The sequence below is a fragment of the Drosophila mojavensis genome, unplaced genomic scaffold, assembly GCF_018153725.1.
Source record: "Drosophila mojavensis isolate 15081-1352.22 unplaced genomic scaffold, ASM1815372v1 contig_81, whole genome shotgun sequence".
Taxonomy (NCBI): domain Eukaryota; kingdom Metazoa; phylum Arthropoda; class Insecta; order Diptera; family Drosophilidae; genus Drosophila; species Drosophila mojavensis.
In genome coordinates, this window is record NW_025318907.1 from 3,084,129 (window position 1) to 3,097,003 (window position 12,875).

The window sequence follows — 12,875 nt, forward strand, 5'->3', positions numbered from 1 at the left end:
TTTACATGCCCCGGGTGAGGCTCGAACTCACGACCTTAAGATTATGAGACTTACGCGCTGCCAACTGCGCCACCGAGGCTATGAGCACCTTTACGTTTAACAAATTACTTGACTCAGAATCGTTCTAGACACATTCAAGTTGTTTGTACAGCTTTAATAAATATGCTTAGATGTGTTATAAATTTTTTGTAGGCAGCCGGCAGGCGCAGTGAGCTTTTGCTTTAGAATAGTTTGAAAAAACTCGACTTGGCTTGTATAAGTTATTGGCAAAGCGTCCACCACCTGTCCCTTTGGCGCAGAGGATAGCGCGTTGGACTTCTAATCCAAAGGTCGCGGGTTCGATCCCCGCAAGGGATGTAAAAATGGAACTTCGACTTAAAACTTGAAGTGTCATCTAGTTTTTTACTTTTATTAAACTATAATTTTAATATACATTTTTTATAATTAGGTAACATGCTACTCTACAATCTGCAATCACGTTTTCGGCTGCAACGATGGCGATAAATTACGTTCCAGAACGGGACTCGACAGCTTTAATTTCTCCACATTAACTGCATTTTCTATTTCAGCAACTTGGCGTTGAGAGCGGATCTCTTGTATGGAAGCTATAATTAAAAATATATGTACATAGATATTAATTTTGGCATGTTATGTAGTTACGAGTAAAAATATCACTCACGACTATATGGCGTGTACTTGTCGGATAGAAGGCTCTCGAGATTATAGCCAATAAATCCAACGACGGCCGCCACTGGTAAAGTGATGTAAACAGCATTCCGCCGCAGAAGTGCCATAATTACCGGCCACATTTTTAGATTTTAGTTCTTGATGAAACAATACGAGAAAGATTTCTGACGGAAAGCACAACAAACCAATGCTGAATGCATATTCGCACAGAATACTAAATACGTATTAATTTTGGACAGAAAATATGGTCACACTTGCGGCACCGGTTAAAAGTGGATTCTATTGCTCATATGGAATAATAATGAAATATGTTTTTAATTTATACCAATGGTACAAAATATGTCCTGTAAATCAATTATTAATTAAATTTAAATAAATTTCACGTGTAAAATAAATAAAATGATAAATATGGATCGATTATTTAATCTTAAATTGAAACCGCGCACTATCGCCTTGGTTATCGATAGTTAGCGTATACACAAGGCCCACATTTAAATTGTATGATAATTTACATTGAATTCCTTTTTAAACCAGGTATAAATATAATTAATTATTTTATAATTTGTTAAGTACTTTTGCGTCGAATGATGTCATGAAATTCTAATACTTCGTATCGATTCTCAGCAGTGCAGTAAACTCTCGATAGATTTTCTTCACGAATTGATGAACGTCACATAAAACTTATCCCATTTATTTCGTATTCAACTGTTAACTAACATTTTTTTACATTTCACAGCTGAATTGTATTTTATAGCTCATCGTATATTACATGTCGCCCATAGAGATGAGCAGAAACGCTGCACAGCTGATTTGCATCGATTCATCGGATTCATCGTTTCTTTGTGGATATCTCGTCGAAATTTTCACAAGAAAAATAAACATAAACAGAACAAAGTTAGAGCGAGACGCGCAAAGAGTGGCGAAACGTATTAAATGTATTGCAGACTTTTCATTGTAATGTTGCAATTGCAAAGCAAAATCGCAATTGAGAACAGATAAAAAAGTAATATCTTATCGCTGTGTATATTTATATACGTTATGTTAGTGTAATGTGCATAAAAATAACTGCAAATAACGATCGAAAACAAAATAAAAAAAATGCTCGACAGGGAAAAAGTTATTTACGCATTAGAAACAAGTCGGCTTAATTCCAATTTCAGTTGGTTATAATGTATAATTATAACGACGCAACCGCAGCAGCAGCAGCTAAAACAACAACGTCGCAAAAGAACAAAGAACTCCAGTGCATTAACAACCAACTGGTACAAACACAGCAGCAGCAGCAGCAAAAACAAGCGCAGCAGCCGCAGTGCGACGCATAATTTCCTGCTTACCCACACTCTCTCTCACACACACTTACACACAGGCACTGAAGAGCGTGTGCTGTTGTGCGCGTGGGAAGGAGACGCCGTAACGGCCGGCCAACAAAGAAAAATATCTCCACACAGATAGAGAGCGTGAGCGTGAGCGAGAAAGAGAGAGAGAGGGCAACGACAGCAATTCGCAACGCATAAAATGACCAATTCGAACCATCGCCATCATCGAATCGATGTAAGTAGAATATCTTATGTACATACATTATACATGTATGTCCTTCTCTGGATGCCAGCAAATATGTTTGTATGTGTCTCTAAATACATATATATATATGTATGTTGCTCCATTCACACGAAAAGCGTCATAAAACGTAAAGAAAACAGAACCTTGTTTATTTTGTGTGTGGGCGGGTGTAGGCTAAACCCATATTGGTAGCGCTTATGAGAATCTGGTGTTTCCTTTACTTTGTCTCGTCTGTTTAGCTGACTGGGAATGCAATTTAAGCGCAGTGCCAACAACAATCAAAGCAATAAAAGCCAAAGGCAACAATAAACAGCTTCATTGCCTCTCATTGGCTATTCCATTTAAAAATATCCGCGAATGTGTGTAAGTAATCTATGAGTATATGCTCATAGTTGTTGCTCTTTTGTTTGCGCGCATCAGCCACAACACTCACCCGCACACACACCACTCGCACATAAACTCCAGACAGCGAGACAGTCAGTCAAACAAGATTACCGCCCTTCGTCCTACTTCCCTCTTATACACGATTGCAGTTGTGTTTTGCTCATACACACATACATACATACATGTATATACATTTATTTCCTTTTATGATTTCTTTTATAGCAAGTTGGTTCTTTGTCACGAGCAAAATGTCGCCTTTGTTGGCGTTGCACGCTGTTGCTCTCATGCCCTAACCGCTCCTAAAAGTGTAAGTGGCTGCTAACCCAACCCCAAACTTGTCTCACTGTTTGTCTTTTTACACAAGTTAACAGCGACTTAAGCAAAAGTGCAATAAACTCGTTGACGTCGACCCCACTGTCGTAACTGTTCACATCCAGTCTAGCTCCCAGCTAATGACCAGTGTTAGGAACTTCTTTGAAGTCTTCAATACATATACACACATCCACACAGACGAAGGTTAGCGTAAGAGTGTGTTTGACTCAGCGCTAGACGTCTAATTGGAAGCAGAGTGCAACAGCCCGCAATCCACTCTCCGCTTATAAAGTTGCCCAACCCATGCTAATTGCCTGAAGGGGAAGACGGAAGGTGTCTGATTTTGATTTGCGTTGTAGCTATCGTTCTTAGCTGTCTAAAATGGATTAAAAATGTACATGAGTCAATCTGACTATGAGTGTGTGTGAGTTCTCGTTTACAGTTAGATTGTGTCTAGATTGCTGTTGAAAATAAGTTAACAGCAATAACAACAAATGCAAACATTGACCACAGGGAAAAACAGCTGACATGAAATTACAACTGTCTGGCAGCACTATGCATGCAGTTAAAAAGTGAATGCAAACATATGTACATGTATGTATGTAAATACAGCCATTCATAGTGTTAGTGGTGGTGGTGTTGGTGGCGCTTTAAACGCAGCAGTGGAATTTTAGTTGGTTCCATGCCGACATTTGTTTTTGTTTGTCAAACGCTTGCGCTCTCTCACTCTCACTCAGTTGCTCGTCCGTTCGCTCTGCCTTCGGCGCGCACACACATACACTCATACCTACGCTCTCATTGAGACTTTCGTGCTGTTATTTTTGTGGGTGCATTGTACCGCCCCCTCGCACGCATCTGGCGCGCGCTCTATAGTATATGTTTGTGTGTGTATGTAGTGTGTGTATGTGTGTAAGTGTAAGTGTGACCCCACATGCATTTTCGAGGCCCGAGCAGAGCGCATTCGAGCTGCAGCTGTTCGCTGCTCGCTCAGTTACCATTCTGTGCTCTGTTGTTATCCATGTCGTCGCGTTGTTGCGGTCGTCGCTGCGCTGTCATTGTCTCGCGTGTCTGCATTTACTCTGGTTGTGTGAATTTGGTTTTTCCAGCGCATCCACATAACAAAAAGTAAAAAGTCAAAATTATTTGTGTAGAAATCTTTGAAATTCTTTTGCTGAATTGGTGCGCGTACTATGTAAATCGTCGCACAGTAATTAAATAAGACGAATTCAACAGAAATTAAACATTATAAAACAAATGGTACGCGATGTTTTTATATTTTAATTATTTATTTAGTGTGTTTTTTTTATTATCAACTGGACATGTAAAACTTAAGTGTAAATGTATTAGTGCTCGCTCTTACACATATGTGCTCGTGAGTGTGACTGGTGTTTTTGCATACATATAACACTTTATTACAGTTGCCTTTAGTTTGTGTGTGTTTTTTTCTTGTGTGTCGTCAGCTGTTCTCTGTTCTTTATCGCTGTCTGTTTTGCGCTCCAACGGTAGTTGGTCCCACACTGCTGCAAAAGGGAAATTGTTATGCTTTTGTAATTTAGCTGTCTCTCTGTGCCTCTGTCTATGGTGATAAGGTTTAATTCTTTTTCATTGCTTTTATTGCGTCTCGCTTTTGATTGTTATTTGCGTGCTCGCATAATTCTTTTTAGGTACATCATGCAAAAAACACGCAGACAGATGCACGTACGCACATACATACATACATACATATGTATATATATTGTACATATGTACATTCATATAGATAACTGTATGTAGCACAGATATGCACACGACTGACCCAGTTTTCGGTGACCTTGTGGCCTTCGAGAGGCCCATATACAGATTGTCATATACTTTTTGTATATACATGTACATATGTAAGTATGTATATCAGTGCAATAGACTCGCCAATTGACACACAGCTGACTGCATGACTGGCTAGCTGGGCTGTTTGATTTGGCCATGGCTTATATAAATGCAGTTCGCTTCCCAATTTTTTTTGTATTTATATTCGAATACAAATATAAATAGCTTTTATATGCAAACACATACATACATATGCATATAGGTTTGTTGTTCTTCTGTCCATTACATTTGGTCGAGGTCGCTGTCCATAAAAGCAATAAGACAACAGTATTCGATATGCAGAGTTTGCATTTTTAATATTGTTTACTTTTTAAGACGATCAACACATTGTCTCTATCTCTTTCACACGTAGCCATTAAGCACTCTCTCGCTCTCTCGTCTCTTAGCACCTTTGCGCTTTTATTTTTGCGTTTGCTTTTGTACCGCAATTGCGTTTACGATTCCAATTTATTTTCGACATTATGCCTCTCAGCTGTTCGTAGAGCGTGTTTTTCATCTTCTTCTTTTTTTGTGAGACTTGGGCTGTAGCTTCGACGTTCCTAACAAATCAGTGTACAACGTCCAGATAATAGTGTACCCAGAATCACGTACTCGAGCGAGGGCAGCTCATGTATTATTAATTATAAACGAATGCATATATTGTTGATTGATGTAATTATTGATCATACATTGTTCATTGTTTTTTTTTTTATGACAAAACAAATTTAATTGTAATATCAATTACTTCTCAAACGGCCCTCGGGAAAATAATCAAAACTTCTGCCTTCTGTGTGACCGTCGCTTCTCATTGTGGCAAGTGAAAAGTGTGCACCTAATCATGCGAAATGAATTGAAGCCATTTAGTTGAGTTAAAATAAATAAGAATTTTGATGTGAGATGATTTCACACGAGCCATGAAACATGCGATAACTGTGTGCTCACCCCTCTCTCGCTCTGTCTCTTTCTTTCTCTTTGTTGCTGTTTCCGCTCAGCCCTTTCAGTATGCTATTCCAATGTAAGTGCATCATAGTACGATTTGTGTATCATATCCGTTACATAGATTCGCATAGATTTGACAGTATAAGAGTTGGCCATATAAGAGCATGTTGATAGTTGTTGCTGCGAGCCATTGAAGCAAGGCTACAAATTAACATAGACATAAAGACATGAACATGCAACGTGTGTGTCATGCATGCCTTTTTAAATTCATATGTATATTTGCATTTTACTTATATAAATACCAATTTAATTTAAAAGCGTTGTCGTTCATCGCATGAGTCCTCCAATCAGCAATTTAATGATCTTTAATGTGACAAATAATTCACCATTATTGATATCTATTGTAATATATTACATGCATATGTATGCATGTAGGCACATAAGTCTGTGTATGTAAATGTGTGTCCAGTAATAACAATTAGGAAAAAGGAATTTGAGGTCTTCTCTTAGGCTACAGTTTGCTTTTGCTCGCTCTTTTGATTTGCTTAAGCTTCGCTTTTGATAAATGAACACGGATTGAGTAGCGACATTTCTATTGTGACTACTCTTATATGTATGTATATATTTATGTACATAAGTGTTTATATATTGAGCATCAACTTTATAAATGAACTACTTATTTATATGTATATGAATAATACGTCATGTTATATTCATTATTTTCATATTAATATTTATACACACATACTCGTATGTCTACATGTCTCAATGTAATTAAGGTTTGCATGTATTTTTGGTCACTCGCTGCTTACTTCCAGTTATTGAGCCGATCATCAAGTTCCAATCAGCTGGTCTGCTGTAGGCTTGTATGTATGTATGTGTGTGGTTTTATTCTTTGGTCGCTTTACTCGAATTCGCAACACGTTCGATTGCCTTGTTAAATTGGCTTTGATGGTTTTTCATTTAAGCTGAATGCCATACACTTTAAATATATTGATGTATATATAATGGGGAGGGGGTGAGGAATAAGGGGAGTTGGCGCATGGTCATTGACTGGTCGTCCGTTTTTGGGGTCTCAGTCGGAGGCATAACGCGAAGCGTGTGAGTTGTCAATTATGCGCGAGGCAGAAAGATCAGATGGCCATATAGGTTGAAGACAAATATAAAACGATATATGTATGTATGTATGTATGTATGTATATATATGTATGTATATGTATTACATTATAAAGAAATTCATTTGCATTTGCATAAGTTGCAATGTGACGACGTCAACCTTGGGTAATATTATAATGTCTTTTAATATGTATTTCTGTTGTTCTATTTCTCACGTGCGCGCCACGCGTAGCTATAAAGTTAAAAGCTAAACCAAATATCGAAACAAAAGCAACAATAATAAAAATAAAAAATGAAAAAACAATTCAACAAACACAAGTTCCTGGTGTAAAAAAAAGAGCAAAAAAGTGCACTCGTTACGAAGAGAGGCGGGGTGAATGATTAACTAAACGCTCTTGATTAAATACGCGATTCGAAGAGCAGCAACGCAAGAGAGCGCGACGAAGTCTCTTCATTATAAATTTATGGTTTGTTTTCGTCAAGCAGCCGCAGCAGCAGCCAACAACAAACAAAAGCCGAAGAGAGGGGAATATATCACGACATAACCAAATACGCAATTTGTGAATAATTTAATCGTGCATTCACACGAAGACGCAAACAACAGCGAGCAACGGTTAAGGCCTATCTCCCTCTCTCTCTTTCGCTCTCTCGCTGAGTGAGTGAGCGTCAGTGAGCGTCAGTCGAAGAGTTGAAGCTTTAAAGAACACAGGGCAAAAGAAAGACTAAAGCGACGCTACTAGACGCTAGCGTTTTGCGTTTGAAGAGCTTACACAAACCCTTGATGTTTGCGCGTAGTGGTATTAGTGCTGCGCCCAATAGTGGCAGTGGCAGAGGCAGTGCTGATGACGGGGGTGGTGGCGGTGGCGGTGGCGTCGGCAGTGGAGGTGGTGGCGGAGTCGCTGCTGGCAGTATTGAGTTGCTGTGTCCACCCAGCGGCAGCAGCAGCATTAGCGGTAGCGGAAGTTTCAGCAGCAGCGGCGCCAGTACAACGGCAACTAACAGCACCAGCGTCAGTGTAGGTGCGTTGACGCCAGCCGCTGCTGCCGACTTGTTGGACGACAGCGCAGAGAACAACAACAATGCGAATGCCAATCGAAATTTGAGCTTACAGCTGAGCAATACCAGCAGCAACAGCAGCAACAACAACAATGTGAACAACAATAATAGCCACAGTAATGGTAACGGCAGCAGCGGCGGTGGCAGCGGCAGCACAAATCTAATCAGTGGCATCTGTAGCAGCATTTGGCGCACAGCGACCTTTGGCAGCGCAGCGCCCATCGCCAGCATTATGACTGTTAACAGTAACAGTAACAGTAACAGCAGCAGCAGCAGTAGCAGTAGCAGCAGCAGCAGCAGCAGCAGCAGCAGCAGCAATAGCGGCAGTGGCAGTGGCACCTGCAGCGGCGTCAGCGCCAGCTACTCATCCAGCGCCTCCTCAATTTCGCCAGCAGCAGATGAAGCGTGCGTTGTAGAGCAGCAGCAGCAACAGCAGCGCACACAAATGCAAATGCAGCTCGGTGTGGAACAGGACGAGCCCGTAAGATTAAACACAAAAGAAAACAAAGACAAATCAGAAAAACAAAAACAAAGAAAAAACAAATACAAATATTGCTTTGATTTTCGGTTTCCACTCCATTCACTCGATATGGCATCTCTCAGCGGTCATTCATCAAGGCTATCATTTTGTACATAGCCCCACGTCTCGCCTCGCCCTGTTGTATTCTCTCTCCTCTATCTTTCTCTCTCTCTCTCTCTCTCTCTTTCTGTCTCGAGCATTGTTCATCAATTAATTTGTTCTTTTCGTTTATTGTTTGAGCATTGTTTTTGGGGCAGCCTCAATTAAGATTGGAGTCAATTGTTTTGTTTTGGTACGACAATCGCATCAATTTCTAATAAACAACAAATTACTCCATATACATATATTTATTTAACCCTTGTGTGGGTGTATATACATCCGTGTGTGTGAGTGTGTGAACGCTGGCTCATGACTTTGTCATTCATTCACAGCAAACATTCCTAGGCGCCACCGAAGTGGACGATGAGCTAATCAAACAACTGCCAAAGGAGGTATTGCTGCGCGTTTTCTCCTACCTGGATGTCGTCTCATTATGCCGCTGTGCCCAGGTGAGTCTCTCAATATCAATATGCATACAGATTGAACTAAATTAATTGTGCGTAGGTGTGCAAATATTGGAATGTGCTCGCCTTAGACGGTTCCAGCTGGCAGAAAATCAATTTGTTCGATTTCCAACGTGATATCGAGGTGTGTATTTAATCGTTATGCATAGCTTGAGTTACATACCTACATTTAATTATCATTATGCTTTTTCTTCCCTTTCGCACGTCGTTCACTTAGGGTCCGGTGATCGAGAATATATCGCAACGATGCGGCGGCTTTCTCAAATCCCTATCGCTACGTGGTTGCCAATTCGTGGGAGATCAGTCCATAAAGTAAGTAAAAAAAAATATATTTACGTATATATACATATGTATATATATACAATAAATTTAAATTCACTCAAAGGGAATGGAGTGCGTTTTAATTGCTGCACTCAATCACATGCCCTCATTAATCTCTCACATTACTGTTAATCATTGTGAAGCAGGCAAAAAAAGAAACTAAGCAAGGGGAGTGAGAAGAAGAAGAGATAGCAAAAGAGCATCACTCACAAAAGTGAGAGCGCAATTACGAGTGCAGCAACAAAATCTCACTCAATTCGTCTGCTATCGTGTTGAAGCAAGCTTAAAAACCAACAACAAAATTCAACTTTGCTCAAAGGAAAGAGAGAGTGAGAAACATTCAATGAAACACAAGGGAAAAAACTACGTTACACAGCTGACTATTGAAGTTGTGTAAAAGAGAGTCCAGCGCAATAAAACGAGAGGATATAGAGACAGTTATTTCCTTTTGTGTGTGTGTAGTTGGAATTGTCGTGACTTAAACCGAAAGAATTGAGAAATTGAAAACATGTTCATATTATTAATCATGGATTCGATTCCAAATATTAATTTAATAAAAAATGTTTTTTAATTATGCAGAACTCTAGCAAATCACTGCCACAACATCGAACACCTGGATCTGTCGAAGTGCAAGGAGATCACAGACAACGCGGTCGCAGAAATAAGCAGATACTGCAGCAAACTGACTGCAATCAACTTGGACTCCTGCTCGAACATAACAGATAATAGCCTCAAATATATATCGGATGGCTGTCCGGTAAGGCAACACGATATTCGACATATTCAGAAAAAAATTAAATAATTTGCGTGTGTGTCTATTTTGTAGAATCTGCTGGAGATCAATGTGTCCTGGTGCCATTTGGTGTCCGAGAATGGAATCGAGGCGCTGGCACGCGGTTGTGTCAAACTGCGAAAGTTCAGCAGCAAAGGTTGTAAACAAATAAACGACAATGCCATCACGTGCCTGGCCAAATACTGTCCCGATCTAATGGTGCTAAATCTACACAGCTGCGAGGTAACTGGCTAATTAATAAATGTTATAGAAATTTGGGGAATTAAGCAAATGCCCAGTTAATACTGTTTTTCTAGGTGTCCATATAGGAGCTCAAAATAAAATATCTAAAGCTTTGACTTAATGTGACATATGAAGTGTTCTATATCCTATATCTATAGCTATATCTTTGTCTTTGCAGACCATCAGCGACACGTCCATACGGCAGTTGGCCGCGTGCTGCCCTCGACTGCAGAAGCTGTGCGTGTCCAAGTGTGTGGAACTAACTGATCTCTCGCTGATGGCCTTGTCGCAGCACAACCAACAGTTGAACACCTTGGAGGTGTCGGGCTGTCGCAATTTTACGGACATTGGCTTTCAGGCGCTGGGCCGTAACTGCAAGTACCTGGAGCGCATGGATCTGGAGGAGTGTAGCCAGATAACGGATCTGACGCTGGCTCACCTGGCCACCGGCTGTCCCAGTCTTGAGAAGCTGGTAAGCTGCCTCAGCATATCCCATAATTGAGTCAATTTAATGTAATGTTCGTTTCTTTTGCAGACGCTGTCGCACTGCGAACTGATTACGGACGATGGCATACGGCATTTGACCACGGGCAGCTGTGCAGCTGAGAGTCTATCGGTGCTAGAGCTGGACAATTGTCCATTGATCACGGATCGAACGCTGGAGCATTTAGTGTCGTGCCACAATTTGCAGCGCATCGAGCTCTTTGACTGCCAGCTCATTTCACGCGCGGCCATACGCAAGCTGAAGGTGGGCGTGGTAGCAGCTATATACATATATATAAATATTTGTACATTTATAGAGTATATATCATTTGTTAAACTGTCTGTCTGGTTTGCAGAATCATCTACCAAATATCAAGGTGCACGCCTATTTTGCACCTGTCACACCGCCCGCTGTGACAACGGGGCATCGTCCAAGATATTGTCGCTGCTGTGAGATTCTCTGAGATACGGCCATTGGCTTTGCCAGAAGGATAATGCGCAAATCTGCCACGGACTGATGTTGGCCTGTTTGCATCATCCTGATTGCCATGCTCCTAAGCCTGATGCTCATTGCGATGTTGTATTATCTCAAATTGCTTGAAGGCGACGACTATTGAACGATGGACGATAGACGGTGGATGGTGGATGCTGGATGGTGGATGCTGGAATACTGGAATACTGGAATGATGGATGATATGTGCAGGAAGCAAAGCAAAACACAGCTACGCTCACACATAAACACCTACACACCCACAAACACACACACACACACCGATAGAAACTGTGTATAACTAAAGCAAGATTCTAATAACTCGATATTTAAGCATTCGAAACACACAAAAATTGTAACGAAATTCGTTTTACTAAAACGAATCGAAGCAAAACACTTTTAATAGTCTTTAGTTTTATTATTTCGAAAGAGTTTCTAAAACTCTGTCCTTCAAACATGTAAAATTGTGATTATTTTATTTAATACGCTAAGCTGTTATGTTAACTGGATAACGTTTAATGATTTTTGTGTGTATTATTAGCTATTATTATTTGTAATGTTTTCGTATTTGTTTCATTTATCTTATACGTATTTTCTGTTTTACATCTAAGAATAATTGTCAATCAAATTAGCTAAACATGTTTTGCTTTTGCATGTAGATATACGTACATATATATACGTATATGTATGTATACATATATTTTCACTTGAATATTTTCTATAATTTCAAACACACACACACGCTCACACAAGCATACACATACAACTTGCTTGCATGCTGTTTAGGTGTTGATAAAATTATGATTTTATGATTAGTGAGAGCAAATGCATATAATAACTAATATATGTGTATATGTATATATATATACATAACTGAGATTTTAATCAAGTCTAAAGATGTCGATAGAACCACAAAGCGTTCACCCACACACACAACTACACACACAGACACCTTACAGTCAATGAATACTTTTAGGCTAATTCCCAATATAACTGTTGCTATATTCCGTTCTTTCTTTTTTTTTTATTTAGTGTCAGCTAAATCATATGTAAGCATATACATATATTTAACAAAGAACATTATACATTATGCACTATGTATACATATATATAGTCACACACACACATTGGCATAGATGTGCTTGTGTTTGTGTTTGGCTGCACACAATGTCAACGAAATACAAATTGTATATTAAACCATAACAAATCGAAAACAAACAGAAACTGAAAACAAAAACAAAAAACGAGAAAAAACAAAAAACTACAAATAGTAACCGTTCAAGTGCAAGCAAATCTTTTACACACAAATAAACAAACAAACAGATGGATCACGTTTCTAAAACATTACATAAACACACATGGTAAATAAATCAATATATATATATATACATTATGAGAAAACAAAATATATATATATTTAATTATATAACTCTATACATGTATAATTGTCTATTTTGTAAATGTATTCCACACAAAATGAAGAGCGGGTGTAACATTTCAAATTGGAAATAATTTTGGTCATCTCCCTTTCGAGTTTCTACCAATTGGTTTTTACACAGGTTTCTTATACGAACTAAAGCTATTTAT

At 39.3% G+C, this 12,875-nt stretch overlaps 2 protein-coding genes and 2 non-coding genes across 6 annotated transcripts; 2 read left to right on the forward strand and 2 right to left on the reverse strand.

The window, feature by feature from the left end:
* Positions 1 to 6: 6 nt before the first annotated feature.
* Positions 7 to 79, reverse strand: Trnam-cau. The gene has a single exon. It is a non-coding gene; the product is annotated as a tRNA-Met (tRNA).
* A 205-nt stretch (positions 80 to 284) lies between these two features.
* Positions 285 to 357, forward strand: Trnar-ucu. The gene has a single exon. It is a non-coding gene; the product is annotated as a tRNA-Arg (tRNA).
* Positions 358 to 382: 25 nt separating this feature from the next.
* Positions 383 to 904, reverse strand: LOC6580602 (small integral membrane protein 12). The gene is made up of 2 exons (XM_002006392.4): positions 680 to 904; positions 383 to 605 (listed from the first exon to the last, which is right to left on the reverse strand). Exons 1-2 carry the CDS (start codon positions 807 to 809, stop codon positions 475 to 477), a joined length of 261 nt encoding a protein of 86 aa, XP_002006428.1. The 5' UTR covers positions 810 to 904; the 3' UTR covers positions 383 to 474.
* A 637-nt stretch (positions 905 to 1,541) lies between these two features.
* On the forward strand, positions 1,542 to 12,165 carry LOC6580603 (F-box/LRR-repeat protein 20). 3 transcript variants are annotated; one of them, XM_032730357.2, is made up of 9 exons: positions 1,542 to 2,238; positions 8,848 to 8,964; positions 9,020 to 9,103; positions 9,197 to 9,291; positions 9,880 to 10,057; positions 10,127 to 10,315; positions 10,494 to 10,787; positions 10,851 to 11,063; positions 11,155 to 12,165. In XM_032730357.2, the coding sequence occupies exons 1-9, from the start codon at positions 2,203 to 2,205 to the stop codon at positions 11,260 to 11,262; spliced, it is 1,314 nt and encodes a 437-aa protein (XP_032586248.1). In that variant the 5' UTR covers positions 1,542 to 2,202; the 3' UTR covers positions 11,263 to 12,165. The 3 variants fall into 3 exon arrangements, with proteins under 3 accessions (XP_032586248.1, XP_032586249.1, XP_043867239.1); XM_032730358.2 differs by lacking the exon at positions 1,542 to 2,238 and adding an exon at positions 3,935 to 4,200; XM_044011304.1 differs by lacking the exon at positions 1,542 to 2,238 and adding an exon at positions 7,122 to 8,377.
* The last annotated feature ends 710 nt before the right edge of the window (positions 12,166 to 12,875 follow it).

What these genes read in the sequence shown, in the direction of transcription:
- LOC6580602 (XM_002006392.4), bottom strand. Translation starts at nt 809, where the DNA reads ATGTGGCCGGTAATTATGGCACTTCTGCGGCGGAATGCTGTTTACATC. An exon ending in CAAGTACACGCCATATAGTC is followed by an intron (nt 606 to 679) that starts GTGAGTGATATT and finishes TTTTAATTATAG; the next exon opens with CTTCCATACAAGAGATCCGC.
- LOC6580603 (XM_044011304.1), top strand. Translation starts at nt 7,622, where the DNA reads ATGTTTGCGCGTAGTGGTATTAGTGCTGCGCCCAATAGTGGCAGTGGC. An exon ending in GTGGGAGATCAGTCCATAAA is followed by an intron (nt 9,292 to 9,879) that starts GTAAGTAAAAAA and finishes TTAATTATGCAG; the next exon opens with AACTCTAGCAAATCACTGCC. An exon ending in ATATATCGGATGGCTGTCCG is followed by an intron (nt 10,058 to 10,126) that starts GTAAGGCAACAC and finishes TCTATTTTGTAG; the next exon opens with AATCTGCTGGAGATCAATGT.